The 24,643-nt window shown below is 49.3% G+C and overlaps 1 protein-coding gene and 1 long non-coding RNA gene across 2 annotated transcripts; one reads left to right on the top strand and one right to left on the bottom strand.

Moving 5' to 3' along the window:
- Window positions 1-18,385: 18,385 nt before the first annotated feature.
- On the bottom strand, window positions 18,386-19,861 carry LOC140393566 (uncharacterized). Its single transcript, XR_011935666.1, has 3 exons — window positions 19,659-19,861; window positions 19,460-19,522; window positions 18,386-18,513 (listed from the first exon to the last, which is right to left on the bottom strand). It is a non-coding gene; the product is annotated as an uncharacterized lncRNA (long non-coding RNA).
- On the top strand, window positions 19,808-24,165 carry LOC140393564 (uncharacterized). The gene is made up of 2 exons (XM_072479851.1): window positions 19,808-20,012; window positions 22,346-24,165. The coding sequence occupies exon 2, from the start codon at window positions 22,423-22,425 to the stop codon at window positions 23,425-23,427; it is 1,005 nt and encodes a 334-aa protein (XP_072335952.1). The 5' UTR covers window positions 19,808-20,012; window positions 22,346-22,422; the 3' UTR covers window positions 23,428-24,165.
- Window positions 24,166-24,643: the final 478 nt, after the last annotated feature.

Genomic DNA, 24,643 nt, shown 5'->3' on the forward strand with positions numbered 1-24,643 from the left:
GGTAGGGCATTCCACAGCCTCACTACTCTTTGCGTAAAGAACCTACCTCTGACCTCTGTCCTATATCTATTACCCCTCAGTTTAAAGTTATGTCCCCTCGTGCCAGCCATTTCCATCCGCGGGAGAAGGCTCTCACTGTCCACCCTATCCAACCACCTGATCATTTTGTATGCCTCTATTGAGTCTCCTCTTAACCTTCTTCTCTCCAACGAAAACAACCTCAGGTCCATCAGCCTTTCCTCATAAGATTTTCCCTCCATACCAGGCAACATCCTGGTAAATCTCCTCTGCACCCGCTCCAAAGCCTCCACGTCCTTCCTATAATGCGGTGACCAGAACTGTACGCAATACTCCAAATGCGGCCGTACCAGAGTTCTGTACAGCTGCAACATGACCTCCCGACTCCGGAACTCAATCCCTCTACCAATAAAGGCCAACACTCCATAGGCCTTCTTCACAACCCTATCAACCTGGGTGGCAACTTTCAGGGATCTATGTACATGGACACCTAGATCCCTCTGCTCATCCACACTTTCAAGAACTTTACCATTAGCCAAATATTCCGCATTCCTGTTATTCCTTCCAAAGTGAATCACCTCACACTTCTCTACATTAAACTCCATTTGCCACCTCTCAGCCCAGCTCTGCAGCTTATCTGTATCCCTCTGTAACCTGCTACATCCTTCCACACTATCGACAACACCACCGACTTTAGTATCGTCTGCAAATTTACTCACCCACCATTCTGAACATTTCCCATCAACCACCACCCTCTGTCTTCTTTCAGCTAGCCAATTTCTGATCCACATCTCTAAATCACCCTCAATCCCCAGCCTCCGTATTTTCTGCAATAGCCTACCGTGGGGAACCTTATCAAACACTTTGCTGAAATCCATATACACCACATCAACTGCTCTACCCTCATCTACCTGTTCAGTCACCTTCTCAAAGAACTCGATAAGGTTTGTGAGGCATGACCTACCCTTCACAAAGCCATGCTGACTATCCCTGATCATATTATTCCTATCTAGATGATTATAAATCTTGTCTCTTATAATCCCCTCCAAGACTTTACCCACTACAGACGTGAGGCTCACCGGTCTATAGTTGCCGGGGTTGTCTCTGCTCCCCTTTTTGAACAAAGGGACCACATTTGCTGTCCTCCAGTCCTCTGGCACTATTCCTGTAGCCAATGATGACATAAAAATCAAAGCCAAAGGTCCAGCAATCTCTTCCCTGGCCTCCCAGAGAATCCTAGGATAAATCCCATCAGGTCCTGGGGACTTATCTATTTTCAGCCTGTCCAGAATTGCCAACACCTCTTCCCTACGTACCTCAATGTCATCTATTCTATTAGCCTGGGGCTCAGCATTCTCCTCCACAACATTATCTTTTTCCTGAGTGAATACTGACGAAAAATATTCATTTAGTATCTCGCCTATCTCTTCAGACTCCACACACAATTTCCCATCCCTGTCCTTGACTGGTCCTATTCTTTCCCTAGTCATTCGCTTATTCCTGACATACCTATAGAAAGCTTTTGGGTTTTCCTTGATCCTTCCTGCCAAATACTTCTCATGTCCCCTCCTTGCTCGTCTTAGCTCTCTCTTTAGATCGTTCCTCGCTACCTTGTAACTATCCATCGCCCCAACTGAAACTTCACACCTCATCTTCACATAGGCCTCCTTCTTCCTCTTAACAAGAGATTCCACTTCCTTGGTAAACCACGGTTCCCTCGCTCGACGCCTTCCTCCCTGCCTGACCGGTACATACTTATCAAGAACACGCAGTAGCTGATCCTTGAACAAGCCCCACTTATCCAGTGTGCCCAACAGTTGCAGCCTACTTCTCCACCTTATCCCCCCCAAGTCACGTCTAATGGCATCATAATTGCCCTTCCCCCAGCTATAACTCTTGCCCTGTGGTGTATACTTATCCCTTTCCATCATTAACGTAAACGTCACCGAATTGTGATCACTGTCCCCAAAGTGCTCTCCTACCTCCAAATCCAACACCTGGCCTGGTTCATTACCCAAAACCAAATCCAACGTGGCCTCGCCTCTTGTTGGCCTGTCAACATATTGTTTCAGGAAACCCTCCTGCACACACTGTACAAAAAATGACCCATCTATTGTACTCAAACTATATCTTTTCCAGTCAATATTTGGAAAGTTAAAGTCTCCCATAATAACTACCCTATTACTTTCGCTCTTATCCAGAATCATCTTCGCCATCCTTTCCTCTACATCCCTAGAACTATTAGGAGGCCTATAAAAAACTCCCAACAGGGTGACCTCTCCTTTCCTGTTTCTAACTTCAGCCTATACTACCTCGGAAGAAGAGTCCCCATCTAGCATCCTCTCCGCCATCTAGCATCCTCTGTGGCTGGTCAAAACCTGCAGTTGCCTCACTAACAGTCTCACTAACAGCACAGCGTATGGTTCAACAACCACCACCTTCTCAAGGGCATTTAGAATTTGGCAAGAGAAATGCTGGCCTTGCCAGTGATGCACGTGTGCCCTGACAGAAACACGAATACGTGGTGATGTGAGGTGGGAGAGAAGAAAGTTTGCTTACCTAGTGGTGCAGATTAGATCATTGACTAGTTTCCTGCACTGTAGGGTTGTCCTTCCCTGCATTCCCATGGGTACTGACCACCATGGTCACCTCCTCCCAGTTCACCATGGTAGGCCTCCTGCAGCCATCACTGGACAGAAGGACATTCCACTTTTCCTGCAATGCCTTATGGAGGTGCTCCAAGAATGCTTCGCTGAAGTGGGTAGCCATGGCTTGTTGGCTTCTGCTCATCCTTCTAGTGTCCTGGTTGGTGAAGACCAGTCTGGGTGCCTTTTAAATATAGCTCCCGGACATGCTGGCGGATGCCTGATTTTCTGCACGCTCAGCCATGAGACTCAACGTGTATCGTGCACATGCATAAAAAAATAAGCCTGTCCCGACCTACATTTATAAAACAAAACGTAGAGAAACGGTTGCTGCCCTTCCTGTTCTTCATTGGCTGAGGAATTCTCAGCCTTCCCCATGCCTCCCTCAGGCAAGTGATCTCCCTTTTGAAGCACCAGGTTGTGCAGGGCACAACAGACCACAATGATGCAAGCCACCCCCTCTGGAGAATGCTGCAGAGTCCCACCTGAGCAGTCCTAGCATCAAAAATGCACCTTCTGAATGCCAATGGAATGCTCTTTGATAGATCTTGTTGAACTCTGTGCCACGTTGTATATTTTCTCCAAGGCACTTTGAGGACGATGCTCGGGTGTCATAAGCCATTGCTTCAGCAGGCAACCCTCTTCCGCAAGCTCTGTAAACTTCGACCGTCAGAGGCTCCCAGGTGAACTGGCACAAATGTGCACAATGTGCTTCTGATGGTCACACACCAACTGATTGTTTAGGGAATGGAATCCTTTCCTGTTAGTGAACATCAGAGGCTGTTGTCATGGAGATGTCAAAGTGGCATGTGCGCAATCGATCACACCCTGTACACCAGGAAAACCAGAGATTGCAACAAAACCGAAGAATGTAGCAGTCTGGCTAGCTTCATCCAGCGTACGTCACATCATGATGAGCCTTACTGTAGGGGGCATCTGTCACCTCCTGGATACGTTTATGTGTTGAGGACTGAGAGATGCCACGTGTGGTGATCATATGGAGACCCCTGTGGATCCATGGAATGATCCACTGGCAGAATTGAGTGCAGTGGTGTCCTTCAGGAGCACTGGCAAGGATGTCCTCCCAGTCTATGCACCATTAGCTCTTCATAGAACATAGAACATAGAAAAATACAGCACAGAACAGGCCCTTCGGCCCACGATGTTGTGCCGAAACTTTGTCCTAGATTAATCATAGATTATCATTGAATCTACAGTGCAGAAGGAGGCCACCTGGCCCACCGAGTCCGCACGGCCCCCGGAAAGAGCACCCCACCCAAAGCCAACACCTCCACCCAACACTAAGGGCAATTTTGGACACTGAGGGCAATTTATCATGGCCAATCCACCTAACCTGCACATCTTTGGACTGTGGGAGGAAACCGGAGCACCCGGAGGAAACCCACGCAGACACGGGGAGGATGTGCAGACTCCGCACAGACAGTGACCCAAGCCGGAATCGAACCTGGGACCCTGGAGCTGTGAAGCAATTGTGCTATCCACAATGCTACCGTGCTGCCCTTAAGAACAAATAAATCTACACTATATCATTTTACCGTAATCCATGTACCTATCCAATAGCTGCTTGAAGGTCCCTAATGTTTCCGACTCAACTACTTCCACAGGCAGTGCATTCCATGCCCCCAATACTCTCTGGGTAAAGAACCTACCTCTGACATCCCCCCTATATCTTCCACCATTCACCTTAAATTTATGTCCCCTTGTAATGGTTTGATTCCCCTGATCATCTTATAAACCTCTATCAAGTCGCCCCTCATCCTTCTCCGTTCTAATGAGAAAAGGCCTAGCACCCTCAACCTTTCCTCGTAAGACCTACTCTCCATTCCAGGCAACATCCTGGTAAACCTCCTTTGCACATTTTCCAAAGCCTCCACATCCTTCCTAAAATGAGGCGACCAGAACTGTACACAGTACTCCAAATGTGGCCTTACCACAGCTGCATCATCACCTCACGGCTCTTAAATTCAATCCCTCTGTCAATGAACGCTAGCACACCATAGGCCTTCTTCACAGCTCTATCCACTTGGGCAACTTTCAAAGATGTATGAACATAGACCCCAAGATCTCTCTGCTCCTCCACATTGCCAAGAACTCTACCGTTAACCTTGTATTCCGCATTCATATTTGTCCTTCCAAAATGGACAACCTCACACTTTTCAGGGTTAAACTCCATCTGCCACTTCTCAGCCCAGCTCTGCATCCTATCTATGTCTCTTTGCAGCCGACAACAGCCCTCCTCACTATCCACAACTCCACCAATCTTCGTATCGTCTGCAAATTTACTGACCCACCCTTCAACTCCCTCATCCAAGTCATTAATGAAAATCAGGACTTCTGGGTGCGGCGATGACCAGCTAAGTCGCACGTTTCGGCAGCTCCCGGTGGAACGGACTTTTGGGCAACGGCAATTTTAACGGCAAAAAACACTGTGCTGTAATCCAGAAGGGAATCCCCCCTGGACACGGATGGAAAAAAGAGAGGAAGGTGGCCGGATTGCGGTGGATCCTCTAGAGCAGCGGCCAGGAAGGCAGGCACAAAGCAAGATGGCGTCGGAAGGAGGCAGTTTAATATGGGGCCCTGATCAACAAGAGTTCCTGCGGCGTTGCGTGGAAGAACTCAAAAACGAGATGAAGAAGGAGCTGTTGGCCCCGATATTACAAGCGATTGAGGGGCTAAAGGAGGAGCAAAAGACCCAGGAACAGGAGCTTCGGGTCGTGAAGGCAAAGGCTGCTGAGAATGAGGACGACATACAGGGCCTGGTGGTGAAAACGGAGATGCACGAGGCACAACACAAAAGGTGTGTGGAAAGGCTGGAGGTGCTGGAGAATAATGCGAGGAGGAAGAATTTAAGGATTCTTGGTCTTCCCGAAGGTGTAGAAGGGGCGGACGTCGAGACATATGTGAGCACGATGCTGCACTCGTTAATGGGATCGGAAGTCCCGACGGGTCCGCTGGAGGTGGAGGGAGCCTATCGAGTTATGGCGCGAAGACCGAGGGCTGGAGAAATTCCTCGAGCCATAGTGGTGAGATTTCTCCGATATAAGGACAGAGAGATGGTTCTCAGGTGGGCAAAGAAAACTTGGAGCAGTAGGTGGGAGAACGCGGTGATCCGCGTATATCAAGATTGGAGTGCGGAGGTGGCAAGAAGGAGGGCAAGCTTTAATCGGGCCAAGGCGGTGCTGCACAAACGGAAGATTAAATTTGGAATGCTGCAACAGGCAAGACTGTGGGTCACACATCAAGGGAAACACCACTACTTCGAAACGGCAGATGAGGCGTGGACATTTATTGTCGAGGAGAAACTGGAGTGAGCGGGCCATAAAAAGACAAAGTGGGGGGGTGAATATGTGGGATGAAGGGGGGGAAAAGAGGGAAGAGATGACTTCCCAAGTTGTTAATCCTGCGACCCTGTAACTTTTCTCTCTTCCCCATGTCGTGGGGGAAGGAGGATGAGGAGCTGAGGGCGCCGGCCATTGGGGGCGGGGCCAAAAGGGAAGCACGGGCTTTGTTCCTGCGCTATGGTAATCACGGCGGGAACAGGGAAGCAGGAAGGAGGGGGCCTTGCACAGTGTGAGCCGAGGTCACGGGGGGAAGCCGAGGTCGGCCAGAGTCTGCTGACTTCTGGGAGCAACATGGGGGGTGCAATTACGCTAGTTTGGGATCTAGCGGGGGGGGGGTTAACTGGGTTGCTGCTGCTGGGGAGAAGGGGGAGCTCGTATGGGGGGGGGGGGGTCGGGGCGTGGGGGGCGCCGCTTGGGGGAGATACGGCTACGTGGGAACCGGGTGAGGAGCTGGATTGGAAAAGGAGATGGCTAGTCGTCAAGGGGAGGGGGTAAAGAGCCCCCCAACCTGGTTGATCACGTGGAATGTGAGAGGGCTGAATGGGCCGATTAAGAGGGCACGGGTACTCGCACACCTAAAGAAACTTAAGGCAGATGTGGTTATGCTTCAGGAGACGCATCTGAAGCTGATAGACTAGGTCAGACTACGCAAAGGATGGGTGGGGCAGGTGTTTCATTCGGGGCTAGACGCAAAAAACAGGGGGGTGGCCATACTAGTGGGGAAGCGGGTAATGTTTGAGGCAAAGACTATAGTGGCGGATAGTGGGGGCAGATACGTGATGGTGAGTGGCAAATTGCAAGGGGAGGCGGTGGTATTAGTGAACGTGTATGCCCCGAACTGGGATGATGCCAACTTTATGAGGCGTATGTTAGGACGAATCCCGGACCTAGAAGTGGGGAAGTTGATAATGGGTGGAGATTTTAATACGGTGCTGGACCCAGGGCTGGACAGATCGAGGTCCAGGACCGGAAGGAGGCCGGCTGCAGCTAGGATGCTGAAGGACTTTATGGAGCAGATGGGAGGAGTAGACCCCTGGAGATTTAGGAGTAGAGACCTAGGAGTAAGGAGTTTTCGTTTTTCTCCTATGTCCACAAAGTTTATTCACGGATAGACTTTTTTGTTTTGGGAAGGGCACTGATCCCAAAGGTGACGGGGACGGAGTACACGGCTATAGCCATTTCGGATCATGCTCCACATTGGGTGGACCTGGAGATAGGGGAAGAAAAACAACAGCGTCCACCCTGGAGAATGGACATGGGATTATTGGCAGATGAGGGGGTGTGTTTAAGGGTGAGGGGGTGTATTGAAAGGTACTTGGAACTCAATGATAATGGGGAGGTACAGGTGGGAGTGGTCTGGGAGGCGCTGAAGGCAGTGGTTAGAGGGGAGCTGATATCTATTAGGGCACATAAAGGAAAGCAGGAGGGTAGGGAAAGGGAGCGGTTGTTGAAAGAACTTCTGAGGGTGGACAGACAATATGCGGAGGCACCGGAGGAGGGACTGTACAGGGAAAGGCAAAGGCTACATGTAGAATTTGACTTGTTGACTACGGGTAAGGCAGAGGCACAATGGAGGAAGGCACAGGGTGTACAGTATGAATACGGGGAGAAGGCGAGCAGGTTGCTGGCCCACCAACTGAGGAAAAGGGGAGCAGCGAGGGAGATAGGGGGGGTGAGAGATGAGGAGGGAGAGATGGAGCGGGGAGAGGAGAGAGTGAATGGAGTGTTCAAGGCATTTTACGAAAGATTATATGAAGCTCAGCCCCCGGATGGGAAGGAGAGAATGATGTGCTTTCTGGATCAGCTGGAATTTCCCAAGGTGGAGGAGCAGGAGAGGGTGGGACTGGGAGCACAGATTGAGACGGAGGAAGTGGTGAAAGGGATTGGGAGTATGCAGGCGGGGAAGGCCCCGGGACCAGACGGATTCCCAGTTGAATTCTATAGGAAATATATGGACTTGCTGGCCCCGCTACTGATGAGAACCTTTAATGAGGCGAGGGAAAGGGGGCAGCTGCCCCCGACTATGTCAGAGGCAACGATATCGCTCCTCCTAAAGAAGGAAAAAGACCCGCTGCAATGCGGGTCCTACAGGCCAATTTCCCTCCTGAATGTGGATGCTAAGATTCTGGCCAAGGTAATGGCAATGAGGATAGAGGATTGTGTCCCGGGGGTGGTTCATGAGGACCAAACTGGGTTTGTGAAGGGGAGACAGCTGAATACGAATATACGGAGGCTGCTAGGGGTAATGATGATGCCCCCACCAGAGGGGGAAGCGGAGATAGTGGTGGCGATGGATGCCGAGAAAGCATTTGATAGAGTGGAGTGGGATTATTTGTGGGAGGTGCTGAGGAGATTTGGTTTTGGGGATGGGTATATCAGGTGGGTACAGTTGCTGTATAGGGCCCCGATGGCGAGCGTGGTCACGAATGGACGGGGGTCTGACTATTTTCGGCTCCATAGAGGGACGAGGCAGGGATGTCCTCTGTCCCCGTTATTGTTTGCACTGGCGATTGAACACCTGCCCATAGCATTGAGGGGTTCCAGGAAGTGGAGGGGAGCACTCAGGGGGGGAGAAGAACACCGGGTATCTCTGTATGCGGATGATTTGTTGCTATATGTGGTAGACCCGGCGGAGGGGATGCCAGAGATAATGCGGATACTTGGGGAGTTTGGGGATTTTTCAGGGTACAAACTGAACATGGGGAAAAGTGAGGTGTTTGTGGTGCATCCAGGGGAGCAGAGCAGAGAGATAGAGGATTTACCGTTGAGGAAGGTAACAAGGGACTTCCGGTACTTGGGGATCCAGATAGCCAAGAATTGGGGTACATTACACAGGCTTAATTTAACGCGGTTGGTGGAACAGATGGAGGAGGACTTTAAGAGATGGGACACGGTGTCCCTGTCATTGTCAGGTAGGGTGCAGGCGGTTAAAATGGTGGTCCTCCCGAGATTCCTTTTTGTGTTTCAGTGCCTCGCGGTGGTGATCACGAAGGCTTTTTTCAAAAGAATCGAGAAGAGTATTATGAGTTTTGTGTGGGCTGGGAAGACCCCGAGAGTGAGGAGGGGATTCTTGCAGCGTAGTAGGGACATGGGGGGGCTGGCACTACCGAGCCTAAGTGAGTACTACTGGGCCGCCAATGTTTCAATGGTGTGTAAGTGGATGGGAGAAGGGGAGGGAGCGGCGTGGAAGAGATTGGAGATGGCGTCCTGCAGGGGGACTAGCCTACAAGCAATGGTGACGGCACCGTTGCCGTTCTCACCAAAGAAATACGCCACAAGCCCGGTGCTGGTGGCTACATTGAAAATTTGGGGGCAGTGGAGACGGCATAGGGGAAGGACGGGAGCTTCGGTGCGGTCCCCGATAAGAAACAATCATAGGTTCGTCCTGGGGAGAATGGATGGGGGATTTGGAGCATGGCAAAGAGCTGGGGTAGTACAACTGAGAGATCTGTTTGTAGATGGGACATTTGCGAGTCTGGGAGCGCTGACGGAAAAATATGGGTTGCCCCAAGGGAATGCATTTCGGTACATGCAATTGAGGGCCTTCGCGAGGCAACAGGTGAGGGAATTCCCGCAGCTCCCGACGCAGGAGGTGCAGGATAGAGTGATCTCAGAGACATGGGTGGGGGATGGTAGGGTGTCGGACATATACAGGGAAACGAGGGACGAGGGGGAGATCATGGTGGATGAGCTGAAAGGGATGTGGGAAGGGGAGCTGGGGGAGGAGATTGAGGAGGGGCTGTGGGCTGATGCCCTATGCAGGGTAAACTCATTGTCCTCGTGTGCCAGGTTAAGCCTGATACAATTTAAGGTGTTACACAGGGCGCATATGACAGGAGCACGGCTCAGTAAATTTTTGGGGGTAGAGGATAGGTGTGCGGGATGCTCGAGAGGCCCAGCGAATCACACCCACATGTTCTGGTCATGTCCGGCACTACAGGGGTTCTGGGTGGGGGTGGCAAAGGTGCTTTCGAAGGTGGTGGGGGTCCGGGTCGAACCAAGCTGGGGGTTGGCTATATTTGGGGTTGCAGAAGAGCCGGGAGTGCAGGAGGCGAGAGAGGCTGACATGTTGGCCTTTGCGTCCCTAGTAGCCCGGCGCAGGATATTGTTAATGTGGGAGGAAGCCAAACCCCTGGGTGTGGAGACCTGGATAAACGACATGGCAGGGTTTATAAAGTTAGAACGGATTAAGTTTGTGTTAAGGGGTTCGGCTGAGGGGTTCACCAGGCGGTGGCAACCGTTCGTCGATTACCTCACAGAAAAATAGAGGGAATGGAAAAGAAGTAGACAACAGCAGCAACCCAGGGGGAAGGGGGGGGTGGGGGGGGGGGAGGAGGGGGGGGGGAGGAAGGGGGGGGGGGGAGGAATCGAACGGACTCTCAGAGATGTTATTGTATATGTATAATATGTATAGGTAGTTGTTATAGGTAATTGTATATTGGATTGCTGGATTGTATTTTTGGAGAGTATTTATTTTGGACAAGGCAGTTGCCATTCAGTTTTGTTTTTGTTTTTGTTTATATATTGTTTATCTATTTGTTTAAAACTGGCCACTGTTATTTATATTGCTTTATTGTTGTGTAAGAGTAACACTACGTACTGTTATGTTTGGCCAAAAATCTCGAATAAAATATATATTTTTTAAAAAATTAATGAAAATCACAAACAGCAGAGGGCCCAGAACTGATCCCTGCGGTACGCCACTGGTAACTGGGATCCAGGCTGAATATTTGCCATCCACCACCACTCTTTAACTTCTATCGGTTAGCCAGTTCGTTATCCAACTGGCCAAATTTCCCACTATCCCAAGCCTCCTTACTTTCTGCAGAAGCCTACCATGGGGAATCTTATCAAATGCCTTACTAAAATCCATGTACACTACATCCACTGCTTTACCTTCATCCACATGCTTGATCACCTCCTCAAAGAATTCAATAAGACTTGTAAGACAAGACCTACCCCTCACAAATCCGTGCTGACTATCCCTAATCAAGCAGTGTCTTTCCAGAAGCTCAGAAATCCTATCCTTCAGGACCCTTTCCATGACTTTGCCTACCACCGAAGTAAGACTAACTGGCCTGTAATTCCCAGGGTTATCCCTAGTCCCTTTTTTGAACAGGGGCACGACATTCGCCACTCTCCAATCCCCTGGTACCACCCCTGTTGACAGTGAGGACGAAAAGATCATTGCCAACGGCTCTGCAATTTCATCTCTTGCTTCCCATAGAATCCTTGGATATATCCCGCCAGGCCCGGGGGACTTGTTTATCCTCAAGTTTTTCAAAATGCCCAACACATCTTCCTTCCGAACAAGTATTTCCTTGAGCTTACCAGTCTGTTTCACACTGTCCTCTCCAACAATATGGCCCCTCTCATTTGTAAATACAGAAGAAAAGTACTCGTTCAAGACCTCTCCTATCTCTTCAGACTCAATACACAATCTCCCGCTACTGTCCTTGATCGGACCTACCCTCGCTCTAGTCATTCTCATATTTCTCACTTATGTGTAAAAGGCCTTGGGGTTTTCCTTGATCCTACCCGCCAAAGATTGTTCATGCCCTCTCTTAGCTCTCCTAATCCCTTTCTTCAGTTCCCTCCTGGCTATCTTGTATCCCTCCAACGCCCTGTCTGAACCTTGTTTCCTCAGCCTTACATAAGTCTCCTTTTTCCTCTTAACAAGACATTCAACCTCTCTTGTCAACCATGGTTCCCTCACTCGACCATCTCTTCCCTGCCTGACAGGGACATACATATCAAGGACACGTAGTACCTGTTCCTTGAACAAGTTCCACATTTCACTTGTGTCCTTCCCTGACAGCCTATGTTCCCAACTTATGCACTTCAATTCTTGTCTGACAACATTGTATTTACCCTTCCCCCAATTGTAAACCTTGCCCTGTTGCACGCACCTATCCCTCTCCATTACTAAAGTGAAAGTCACAGAATTGTGGTCACTATCTCCAAAATGCTCCCCCACTAACAAATCTATCACTTGCCCTGGTTCATTACCAAGTACTAAATCCAATATTGCCCCTCCTCTGGTCGGACAATCTACATACTGTGTTAGAAAAGCTTCCTGGGCACACTGCACAAACACTACCCCATCCAAACTATTTGATCTAAAGAGTTTCCACTCAATGTTTGGGAAGTTAAAGTCACCCATGACTACTACCCTGTGACTTCTGCACCTTTCCAAAATCTGTTTCCCAATCTGTTCCTCCACATCTCTGCTACTATTGGGGGGCCTATAGAAAACTCCTAACAAGGTGACTGCTCCTTTCCTATTTCTGAATTCAACCCATACTACCTTAGTAGGCAGATACTCCTCGAACTGCCTTTCTGCAGCTGTTATACTATCTCTAATTAACAAAGCCACCCCCCCACCTCTTTTACCACCCTCCCTAATCTTATTGAAACACCTATAACCAGGGACCTCCAACAACCATTTCTGCCCCTCTTCTATCCAAGTTTCCGTGATGGCCACCACATCGTAGTCCCAAGTACCGATCCATGCCTTAAGTTCACCCACCTTATTCCTAATGCTTCTTGCGTTGAAGTGGAATGTGGCAGATATGAGCCACCACATCGCTTCACAAGCGTAGAGGTGCACAGCAATGAATTTCACCTATCTCCAGTTAGAAACAGCATCTTCAGTAGACCCTTGGTCATGCAAGTCACCTCTGTATGATGGGTTTGATGTCCTCATCTTTCAGGTCTTACGAGGGCTTCCCTGGACCATGGTTCTCAGGACCGCTTTTCGAAGCTGTGCTAGGTGGCACCAGGCCCTTCTTCTCCTCAATTGGATCGCTGCCATCAAGAAGGCAGTATTGGGCTCAGGCTCTATTATTCAATCCTCCACCTTTCTGTGGGCAGATCCAACATATTATAAAGTATTGGGGAACTGCAGTAGATCTTCCAATCATGACCAGAAAGCCACTGTCATGCCTTAGAACTGCATTTGCATTACCAGCCTTTCCCTGATCCAACATTTCAGCTGTGGTCAACCTTACAGATCTAGGTGACTCCAGCTACCTCATCTTAATTCCACAGATGTTGGCAGAGGCTTGAGTGCATCCAGGTAATGTTTAACCTTACTTGTTGCACTCCCACTATGTCTGATCTGGTAAAAGTATTATGCCTAACCTGCACTTTTGGAATGACTGAATGCCCTTTGGCCCATTCGCCATTCCAATTGGAGAAAGTGCCTCAGAGGCTATCATTGTTCATCTTCCGGATATCCAGCAGTTGTGCTCCATTTATGGTTGGTTGCACCTTCCTTTCCCACATTCCGCTCTCCTAATGTTCAATTGATCAACTTAATTGTGAACCCAATGACTTCTGCAGGCTCACGTTAAAACGCTCCAAATGTTACAGGCTCCAATAGCACCGTTTCAATAAACTCTTCCTGCATTCTAGCAGTTCAGACTCCATTTCCATATTGTTACTCTATGCATTGTGAGGGTGCCCCCTGTTAGGGTCCTAAGTGATGTGTTATGTACTCTGGGATAACACAGGCTGCAAATGGGTGCAGCTTTAACCAAAAGATACTCCAAACCTTGAAGTTAGTTCAATCTGATTTATTGAACCAGTAGCATAGTTAGCACAGTTCTCTATGAGTTCGACTCTCTGCTAACTTAAGTGTGGTTACTCTGTCTGACTGAACCAGACTAGCTCTTAGCCACGTGCTGGAGGTGTGATACTGTACATACATCCTGACTCACTGTAGATGTTCAACAATGGAAAGAGGCAGAGTGTGAGTGCCCCGTGCCTTTTATAGTGAGATACCACCCCTGAGTGTCCTGCCTGCTCATTGGTCATGTCCTGTTCTCTGTGTTCATTAGCTGCCTGTCTGAGCCTGTCTGCATATCATTATCTGCATGTCTTCCTTTTTTTAAATCTTTTGTTGGCACATGGGAACGTACTTACAAGTGGTGGCATATATTAACATATTTACAAGCGGTGGCATATGTGAACGTATTTACATGTGAAGACAGCTGTCTAATGTGAGAAAACAGAACACAGCAAACAAAACAAATGTTCATAAGTCCAGCCTCTGTGGCTTGCGTCTGATCCTTGTCGACCGCCGGAGAGGTGGTGGTGGGGACGACGGTGCCTTGACAGGGGGGGATGGAAGCCTGACTGGTGGCCTCGTAGTTCGAGGTATCAGGAGATGGCAAAACAACGGACGGAAACGGAGAAGAAAGCGGTAGTGGGCAGGCAACTTTGCTCAGTGCCCGTCTGTTTTGTCGCACAACAGAACCATCAGCCAGATGCACAACATACGAGTGGGGGGCAGCCTGTTGAACAACGACAGCTGGAGCAGACCAGCCACCATCCGGTATCTTGATCCTGACAGTGTCTGCCGGGGATAACACGGGCAAATCGGTGGCATGAGAATCATAGCCCTGCTTTAGCAGTATCTGCCAAATGGTGTGTTGAAGGTGCAGAGCCTTCTGCTGGACTCAACCAGCTGGATTTGCCAAAATCCATGTGACGCATCTAACTTGGTGAAAAAACGTGCGTGTGCCATCTCACTGGTGAGTTCCTCCTGCTTCGGGATGGGGTAGTGTTCATGCATTATATTCTTGTTGAGATCCTTGGGATCAATGCAGATGCGCAGGTCTCCCGAAGGCTTTCTAACACATACAATCGAGCTGACCCAGTCAGTCGGTTCGGTTACCTTGGAAATGATGCCCTGTTGCTGAAGATCCTTGAGTTGTGCCTTCAGGCGCTCCCTCAGTGGAGCCACAACCCGGCGTGGTGCGTGGACCACTGACTTGGCATCAGGTCGTAGCAGAATCTTGCATCGATATGGCAGCATGCCCATCCCGTCGAACACATCCGGATACTGAGCGAGGATATCGTCAATGCCGGCCTGAAGATCCACATTGGTGGATGTCGTCGTGTAAACCCGCTGCACGAGGTTCAGCTGCTTGCAGGCATGCGCGCCAAGTAGGGATGCCCTGTCTGGCTTGACAATTTCAAAACGTAACCGTGCATGGGTGCTCCGGTTGGAGACGAGGAGATGGCAGGATCCCAGTGCCGTGATGTCATTTCTGTTGTATTCCAGGAGCCTGCAGGCTGCTGGAATGACCTTGGGGGGTTTCTTGATGCGTTTGAAATCTGTGAGAGGAGGTTGGTAGAAGCACCTGTGTCCAGCTTAAACTGGATGGAGCAGTGGTTGACCTGCATCACCGCGCGCCATTCGTCCGCAGAATCCACAGCGAGGATGGACTGAATTTGTGATGAGTTGGATGTGGCATATTCACATTTGGTAATGATGCCCACACAGTAGGCGGAGTCCAGGCATTCTTCCTCTGGATCCGTTGTACTGCCAGGATCAGAATCCTGTAATCGGTGTTGCACACTCTGAACGCGCCGTCGTCGGAATTGGAAGCGCTGGCCCCTGACTGGTGGTGCAGACCTGCACAAGGCTGCATAGTGTCCAGGCTTCCCGCAGTTTAAACATAGCCTGCCTCTTGCAGGGCTGTGTTTCTTTAAGTGGGCGTTGCCGCAGTTCGAGCACATCATGACGTTGGCGCCCTGACGCTCCGCGCGTCGTCGCACATGCGCAGTGCGGGTATCAGCTGTTTCATTATCCCGTTTGCATCGCGCATGCGTGGGGCCCCGGGAAAAGCACGTGAAATGGCCGTTTTCATCAATGCTGAGGCACTGCATCCGGGAGATGGCCTGCACACTCTCTGCCTCATGGGAGGCAAGTTTTTCATTTTCAGCCGATTTGTATTAGGCATAGCGATTTTTGGTGTGCTCATGCGCTGTGCATGTTTAAATCATGACTGGCAGGGTTATATGCTTGATTTTCAGTAGCTGCTCTCTCAGAGGATCAGAGTGAACTCCAAAAACGATTTGGTCTCTGATCATGGAGTCAGCAATATCACCAAAGTTGCAGGACAGCGCTAGCAGGTGGAGGTTAGTTAAGAAGGAGTTGAAAGATTCATCTTTACCTTGTAGGCGCTGTTTGAATATGTAGCGCTCAAAGATTTCATTGGTGTCCACTTCACAGTGACTGTCAAACGTGTCCAGGATGGTCTGAAACTTTGTCTTGTCCTGGCCTTCGGTGAAGTGAAAAGGGTTGAAGAGTTTGATGGCTTGATCACCCGCTTTCGAGAGGAGAAGCGCAATCTTCCTTGCGTCAGACGCACCCACGAGGTCTGAAGCTTTGATGCACAGCAGAAACTTTTGCTTGAATGTCCGCCAGTTGGCACTGAGATTGCCAGAGGTCCTGAGCTGGTGAGGAGCCTGAATCTTCTCCATGGTGCCGGGATACATTCGCTGGTCGTCACGGAACGGACTGAGGTAAACCACCTAGATTAAGCAGTCTCCTGGTAGCATGATGTGTTATGTACTCTGGGATAACACAGGCTGCAACTGGATGCAGCTTTAACCAAAAGATACTCCAGACCTTGAAGTTCGTTCAATCTGATTTATTGAACCAGTAGCACAGTTATCACAGTTCTCTATGAGTTCGACTCTCTGCTAACCTAAGTGTGGTTACTCTGTCTGACTGAACCAGACTAGCTCTTAGCCACGTGCTGGAGGTGTGATACTGTACGTACACCCTGATTCACTCTGTAGATGTTCATCAATGGAAAAATGGCGGAGTGTGAGTGCCTCGTGCCTTTTACAGTGAGATATCACCCCTGAGTGTCCTGCCTGCTCATTGGTTATGTCCTGTTCTCTGTGTTCATTAGCTGCCTGTCTGTGCCTGTCTGTATATCATTATCTGCATGTCTGCATATCATGACACTAGGGTCCAGCCATGGGTTCTACCACACTGCCTCAGCCCACTCCTTTGCAGATTATTTTCTAGTTTTAATTTTAAGCAGGTGATGCCGCATTTTCACTTTGAAACCCACTTCCACCCTCCCACTGCCAGAGATTGGGACCCCAAACGCACTGAAGCCTCACCATGTACAGGTGGAATTTCCTACAGTAGTTCTCCAGCCTCCCCCAATAAGCCTGGATCCCATTGTCATTGTAGTGGACACCTCTGCCCTCCTCCTGAACCCATCTCTGTGGATGTACCTATGTTGACCTCACCCCTCCCCACCCAGATGTATGCACAGTCACATTAAGAGGTGACTCTTCTGCCCCACCCCAAAGAGTTTTTAGTACCCCTCCAATTACATTTTCTCCATTTACAGGCTGCACTTGCCTTCCCTGACCATGATAATCCCATCAGCAGCACATTACCGAGCCATCATCCACAGTAAGGCTAAGCCCATACCCCACATACCAGGTTGTGCCTGATCCCCATTGAGCACACAGGCCTTTGCTCTTCCTGGAGCGGGAACACAACATGCCAGCCATGCATAGCCCTGTAGCATGGCCCACAGAGCCCTAAGACGGCCTTTAATCTCTCACCTTGACCACTTGGCATCAACCCAGGGGCCATCTCTCACTCAGCTCTCCAACTTCTCAGTAAACACAAGGCTGTTTCCCTTTGCTCCCTGCTCCAGGGGTCTCCGTACAACCTGTCACTCTTGTACTATATTAACATCTCTCACATCTTTCGCACTCTAGACTCTGTGTGCTTCCCGTCCTCTCCACGCAAATTGAATCCCTCCACCTCTGCCTACTGTTGCATGTCGAATTCCAGCTTCCCACCCCCAATTTTCCCTGTGCTTGCTATTGTTACCCACTCCAACCCTACCAAACCCCTTCACCCTAATGTCTCTGTCCTCCTCCCGCTTCTCCAAAACTACCACGCCCCTTTCACCCTTGATACTGCCTGAGAACCAATGCACAATACCAGAGTAGCACGACAGCCAAGTTGAGCAGTCCAGCACAACACCCAAGGCAGCCATGGTGAGCAGCCCCACCATACACCCCCACCAGTTTGACCTAACACTGATATCACTGAGGAACCAGAGCAGCCCTGTTGCAGGTAGGATTTGAATGTTGCATTCACCTCAAAATCACAAGTCAAGTGAGGGTGGACAGCTGCACGCCACTTATATCTGGTTGTAATTTAGACCAGTCTTATCTCACTGGAGTGGCATGAATTTGGGAGGGGAATGTGATTCCAATGGAAAGCATTTTTAATGAGTGTGCATTAACATGCTAATACATGCAAATAACATTCCCGACATGGCTCAGTGGGAAAGATGGCCCTTCGTTCTCCCACCATGAAAGTGGCGAGAGGAAAACGGCAACTCATTTTTACGCTGGTGGTAATCTGACCTCAAACCTACTGCTGGCAGAATCGGAAAATTCAACATGTCCATTTCTTTTGTGCGCGTGATGGAGAAAATAGGCCAGGAAAATATGATGCACACTGCTTGATTTAAAATCAAAGATACATCTGTGGAAAGTTACAATAAATTCATATTTGTTTTTATTGTTTTCATTTAAGGCAATGTTGCAGTTGTGGGTGTCAAGGGACCGTCACTATTTCCACAGATCCACTGCTTAGAACTGTCATACGCATTTGTTTCGGTCCCTTAGCTCCTGTTGTGGTGACGATGCTGCAATAACAAAATGAGCAATCAAATGAGGTTTTGCTCTTTAGTTTTCTTGCTACATTCTGCATCAGGTATTGAGGGTGGGGCAATCTAATTTTAATAAACCCAGAGTACAATGAGTGCAACAGAGTGAAGCACTGGAGGACACCATGCAAGCAAATCAGCCAGGAAGCTGCACAATTATACCATGTTGTTATATTTTGAACATTGGATAAATAATAGAATATTCTACAAACAAAATAACTTATTTGGCCAGTTTAGTATGAGACTCATCACCATAGTTGAGAGTTTTCACACCAAACTTTGAAGAAATTCACCCAGGCAGCTCTCTGATTAATTATTGTATTACTATTTCTGCCTTGATGTGGAGATGCCGGCGTTGGACTGGGGTGAGCACAGTACGAAGTCTTACAACACCAGGTTAAAGTCCAACAGGTTTGTTTCGATGTCACTAGCTTTCGGAGCGCTGCTCCTTCCTCAGGTGAATGCAGAGGTCTGCATTCACCTGAGGAAGGAGCAGCGCTCCGAAAGCTAGTGACATCGAAACAAACCTGTTGGACTTTAACCTGGTGTTGTAAGACTTCGTACTATTTCTGCTTGTGCAGGGCTGAGTTAACTAAGTACAGGTCTGAAATTGACCTTTCTAGTCTTGTGCCTCAGTTCAACATTCGGCAGTACATTCACTAACTGCGCCATCTAAGGAATGACGCACTGGGACTTTAACTGAGATCCCAGTGCCTGGGTACGAGTTAGACACTGTGCATCCTAAGTGTGCTGCACTGAATAATTAATCATCAAAGTAACTTATTAGTTTGGACATTGCACCAACTGACAGACATGGAGATTCTTCACTCTGGTTAGCTGCTGAGAAATTCAGTTATCAAACCAAAATATTGGACATCAGAACAATGTATTTTAAAGTAATCAACAGTTTAAATTATAAACTCACCTGGGTTTGTGGATTCAGGTTATTTAAATGACCTGGTCTATACCTCCACACAGGGCCTTGTACCTGGGAAATGGAGAGAGGAAATTCAGCAGTTGGTGCAGTCCTAACAGATATTAACAATGGCAGTACGGGGTCTGTTCAAACACAGTTGCCAGAAGGCCTCCAGCACCAATCTCTCACCTAATATTAAGGGACTTACCTTTGAGGCCTTCGTGTTTGCTGCCTGCATTTCATTAGAGGTGAGGAGCTGGGTGAATCCTGAGGTCCACTTTGTCTAATTCATCTTCAAAACCAAGTGCTCTGCCAGCAAGGGAACAAGAAAATATGACATCAGGGCTGGGAAAACCCCTGCTCAATTAGCCTGCCACTATTGTTAGCACGGGCCGTGTGGAACTTACGGAAATCCCCAAATATGCAGAGCAATATGAATTGATTGGTGGTCTGTGTTATGTGCTTCTACCCTACATTTGCTGAGGCCAAATGGAGTGCTCCAACTGCTACTCAGATGAGATCAGCTAACTAAATGCTAACCAGCAATTGATAGGATCTTTTGGTATGTATGGTTAAAATTACATTGGGCAATGTATTTGTTCAGTAGGTCACGATGGCAGCCTGATAGATTTAATTTACAGGCGTAAAAATTAGTCGCACCTGGAAGTGTTGGGGGCGGGGGGTGGGTGGTGTTTGCATTCCCTGAGCCTGAATGGTAAGGCCCAAGGTGTTCATTATTGGGTTGTCGGCCTCATTCACATCAAGCTGGTATAACACAAACAATTTATTGAAGAAGATCAAACAAAAATCAGGCCACTGCTCAGGGATCTGAGGACCTGCAGTGGTAACCAAAAGGAAAGAATCAGAAGCCTGGTCACGGGAACTGGTGTGAGGGAGAAGTGGAGATTGGAGGCAGGAAGGGGTTATCAGAAGTTAGTCTGGGGTGAGGAATTGCCAGCATTCTTTAAATTTGTTGGTATGAGGTGGTCCCAAGACTAGGACCTGCTGCCTCAGGGCAAAACAGCCTTGGTAATGGGGGTTTAAACAAACATCAGGCCATGCTCCGCCCGGTGGGGGGCTAGCAGCCGCACCACTTAAAGCCCCCTGCAGATACGGACGCAGAATGGCCGGGTCCGTGGCCGCGCATGTGCACGGCGGTGGTCTGCTGCTGCCGCGCCATACAACATGGCGTCAGCCGCGTGCGGACCCAGCCTGCCAGATAGTGCCCCCCTGTAACGCCCCTCTCCACCCCCAACCAGTCCTCCCAGCCCCCACCTAAACCCACCCTGCCAGCGGAACGGCTCCCCCGCCTCCCCCCCCGACTGTGGCGGCACTGGACACAGTCCGCAGCCACCACGCGAGGTTCCGACAAATTGAGAGGCCATGCGACCGACGTCGTCAGGAAGTCCGCCCATTTGGGGGGGGAGGCATCGGGAGAGGGTCTCAGGTGACATCCTGAGGCCGTCCCAATGGCGTGCGCCATCCTCCTCGAGTATGCCGTTTTTGAGGCGGCGGAGCATCCGGAAAACGGTGCTGCCCCCGATTCCGTCATAAAAACGGATTCTCCGGCCAATCGCCGAACACAAGTTCGGCGTCGGCAATTGGAGAATCCCGCCAATTGTTTTCCTTTGCAACTTGGAGGGTAATGCACTTCTGGGCCAACCATAAATATGTGAACTTGCTTCCTACCCACCAGTAATCCGGGTAGTGGCAAAAAGCATGTGCTGTGTAACTAAGTTCATAGTTTTATAAATCTTGACATTGCAAATTAAGTTCCACCTGATAGTAAGGAAACTTAACTGACCATGGTGCTATTTATTAAATTTATTTTCTCCCTGTTAACTGAATTGGCAAACGGTTTAGTCAGTATCTATAAAACTGGTAAGAGTATTGACAACAAACTGTGAAACAGCTCTGAAATTGTTTATACTTAGGTTTGAAGCATTAATGCCATCCATAACCTTTCAGAGCATTTTCTTTCACAACAATTAAACATGAACTACACGTCATCATGGAGCTGTAGCAGCCATCATAAAAGGAAGAAATATGTAGGTATAATTTTGAGATTTAGGAAATGATTACTCAATGGAAGGTTGTGAGTCAGCTATTTGTTTTTTTTAAATTTAGAGTATCCAATTCATTTTTTCCAATTAAGGGGCAATTTAGCGTGGCCAATCCACCTACCCTGCACATCTTTGGGTTGTGGGGTGAAACCCACGCAAACACGGGGAGAATGTGCAAACTCCACACGGACAGTGACCCAGAGTTGGGATCGAACCTGGGACCTCAGCGCCGTGTTGTGAGACAGCTGTGACAAACTGCCTTGCTGGACATGCGTACTGTGGTTAGCAACAATCTCAGGTTCCTGAGGCTAGTGTCCTAGGCCCAACCATCTTCAGCTGCTTCATCAATGACCTCCCTTCCATCATAAGTTCAGAAGTGGGGATGTTTGCGGATGACTGCACAATATTCAGCACAATTCGCGACTCCTCAGATAATGAAGCAGTCCATGTCCAAATGCAGCAAGGCCTGGATAATATGTCATGATATTCAGGTACACATCATAGCACATACATACATATATACTGATGGACAGATCAACGGCCCAATCAACACACACAACCCAACAGCCAATCACAGGCAAGAGCATACACAGTACAAAACAGGGAGCACGACACTTCCTGGGCACTCGAGCAGGAGACGGCTCAGGGCACAGAGCTCATTGCAGGCCACTCAGGCATCCACCATGTGCTGAGTGCCACCACAAGATAGAATTGGAATAGGTCCACAGAATCAAGGATCGAACCTCAGTAAACAGTTTACCAATGTGAATAGATGTTTGAAATAAAACTGCGTTGTACCATTCACAACCGTGTTGGTTCATCTGTGTGGCAGAGCACCCAACACTTCATAGTACCAGGAGTGAATTTGGTACCTATCTAAAGATCCTCCAGAATCTGCCATCCTGCGCCATGGACACCGTCAACACACCGCAGCCGCTGCAAGTCGCTGGAAACCTCGGCGTTAATCGGAAGCTGTTCAAACAGCGCTTCCAGCTCTTTCTGGAAGCCAACAAAAAGGAAAGCGCCTCGGACACCAGAAAGATCGCCATCCTCCTCACCACGGCAGGTCAACACGCTATCCATGTCTACAATTCCCTGGTGTTCGCGGAAGGCGAGGACAAGACCAAATACAAGACGGTCCTTCTCAAGCTCGACCAACACTTCAACGTTGACGTCAACGAGTGCTTCGAGAGGTATCTCTTCCAGCAGCGCCTGCAAGGTAAGGATGAGCCCTTTCAGTCATTCCTTACGCATCTCCGCATCCTCGCGCAGTCCTGCGGTTACGACACCACCTCCGATTCCATGATTCGGGACCAGATCGTTTTTGGGGTCACCTCGGGCACCCTACGCCAGCAGCTCTTAAAAATAAAAGGCCTCACCTTAGCCTCCGCAGTCTGTGTCCTGCACGAAAACGCGACCAGCCGTTATACCCAATTTCAGGCGGCCGAATCGACGCAGCAGGGGTCCTACGCGGCCGGATTGGCGAGGCAGGCGCCCTACGAGGCCAAACGGGGCCAGGCGATCGAGTTCCTCCCGGCCTGTGGCCCAGACGAGGGTGGACATTTTGCGCGCTTTTCGAGGCCTCCCGCGCTTGTGTGCGCCAAAAACTACGGCAACACTGAGGGACGTGATGCGCAGGCGCGCTCGACGCAAGACCGAACCACGCATGCGCAGTGGCGCATCGAACGCCATGACGACACGACGCCGCGGCAACTGTGGAGCTGCACATTTAAAGCGGCAATGTCCCGCAAGAACCCGACAATGCCTCCGCTGTGGCAAGGTGGGCCTTTACGCTGCTTGCTGTCGAGCAGCTCAACCTGTCAATGTTCCCCAACTCCGACAATCTCGCAGGGACGTGCGGACCATTCAGCCTCCTTATTACGAATCGTGCCCAGACGATGTCCAGACCAGTGACACAGACGACCGGGACGCCTTCCGTGTTGTGGTCATTGATGGGAACCAAATGTCTCCACCCAGGACCCACCAGCCGGTGCCAGTTAACACGATCAATCCGGGTGATGGATGGTGTGCCACCCTAATGGTCAACCCGAATTCGTCGCCCACCTACTAGACTGGACTTATGAGACTGCTTGTACATTGAACTCATACTACCACTGTGTTAACATGTTTATGTTCTTATCGTTGCAGGAATTTGTTTTATCGTTCAACCGTTCTTTGTTTATGGTACAACCTCGTTGTTATGTCACACCCGACATCGCCCCTTGTATATAGTTTAGCCCCATGTACATGCTGTAAATATTGCACACACACACATTTAGCTACACTCAGTACACATCATTATGACCACGTAGGCACATGTTCTTGTAAAAAAGGGAGGATGTCATGATATTCGGGTACACATCATTGCACATACATACATATATACTGATGGACAGATCAACGGACCAATCAACACACACAACATGACAGCCAATCACAGGCAAGAGCACACACAGTACAAAACAGGGAACACAACACTTCCTGGGCACTCGAGCAGGAGACGGCTCAGGGCACAAAGCTCATTGCAGGCCACTCAGACATCCAACATGTGCTGAGTGCCACCACAAGATAGAATTAGGAATAGGTCCACAGAATCAAGGGTCATGATCGAACCTCAGTAAACGGTTTACCAATGTGAATAGATGTTTGAAATAAAACTGCGTTGTACCATTCACAACCGTGTTGGTTCATCTGTGTGGCAGAGCACCCAACACTTCAATATCCAGGCTTGTGCTGACAAGTGGTAAGTTACACTCATACCACACAACTGCCAGGCAATAGCCATCTCCTACAAGAGAGGATCTAACCACCTGCCCCTTGACATTCAATGGCATCACCATCGCTGAATGCCCCACAATCAACATTGATCAGAAATTAAACTGGACTAGCCATATTAATACTGTGGCTACGAGGCAGATCAAAGACTAGGAATCCTATGACGAGTAACTCACCTCCTAACCTCCCAAAGCCTGTCCACCATCTACAAGGCACCAGGCACTTGCCTAGATGAGTGCAGCTCCAAAAACGTTCAAGAAGCCCAACACCATCCAGGACAAAGCATCCCACTTGACTGCTCCTCCTTCCAGAAACATTCAAACCCTCCACCACCAACGAACAGTGGCAGCCGTGT

Source organism: Scyliorhinus torazame, chromosome 17 (assembly GCF_047496885.1).
Source record: "Scyliorhinus torazame isolate Kashiwa2021f chromosome 17, sScyTor2.1, whole genome shotgun sequence".
In the NCBI taxonomy this organism is placed as follows: domain Eukaryota; kingdom Metazoa; phylum Chordata; class Chondrichthyes; order Carcharhiniformes; family Scyliorhinidae; genus Scyliorhinus; species Scyliorhinus torazame.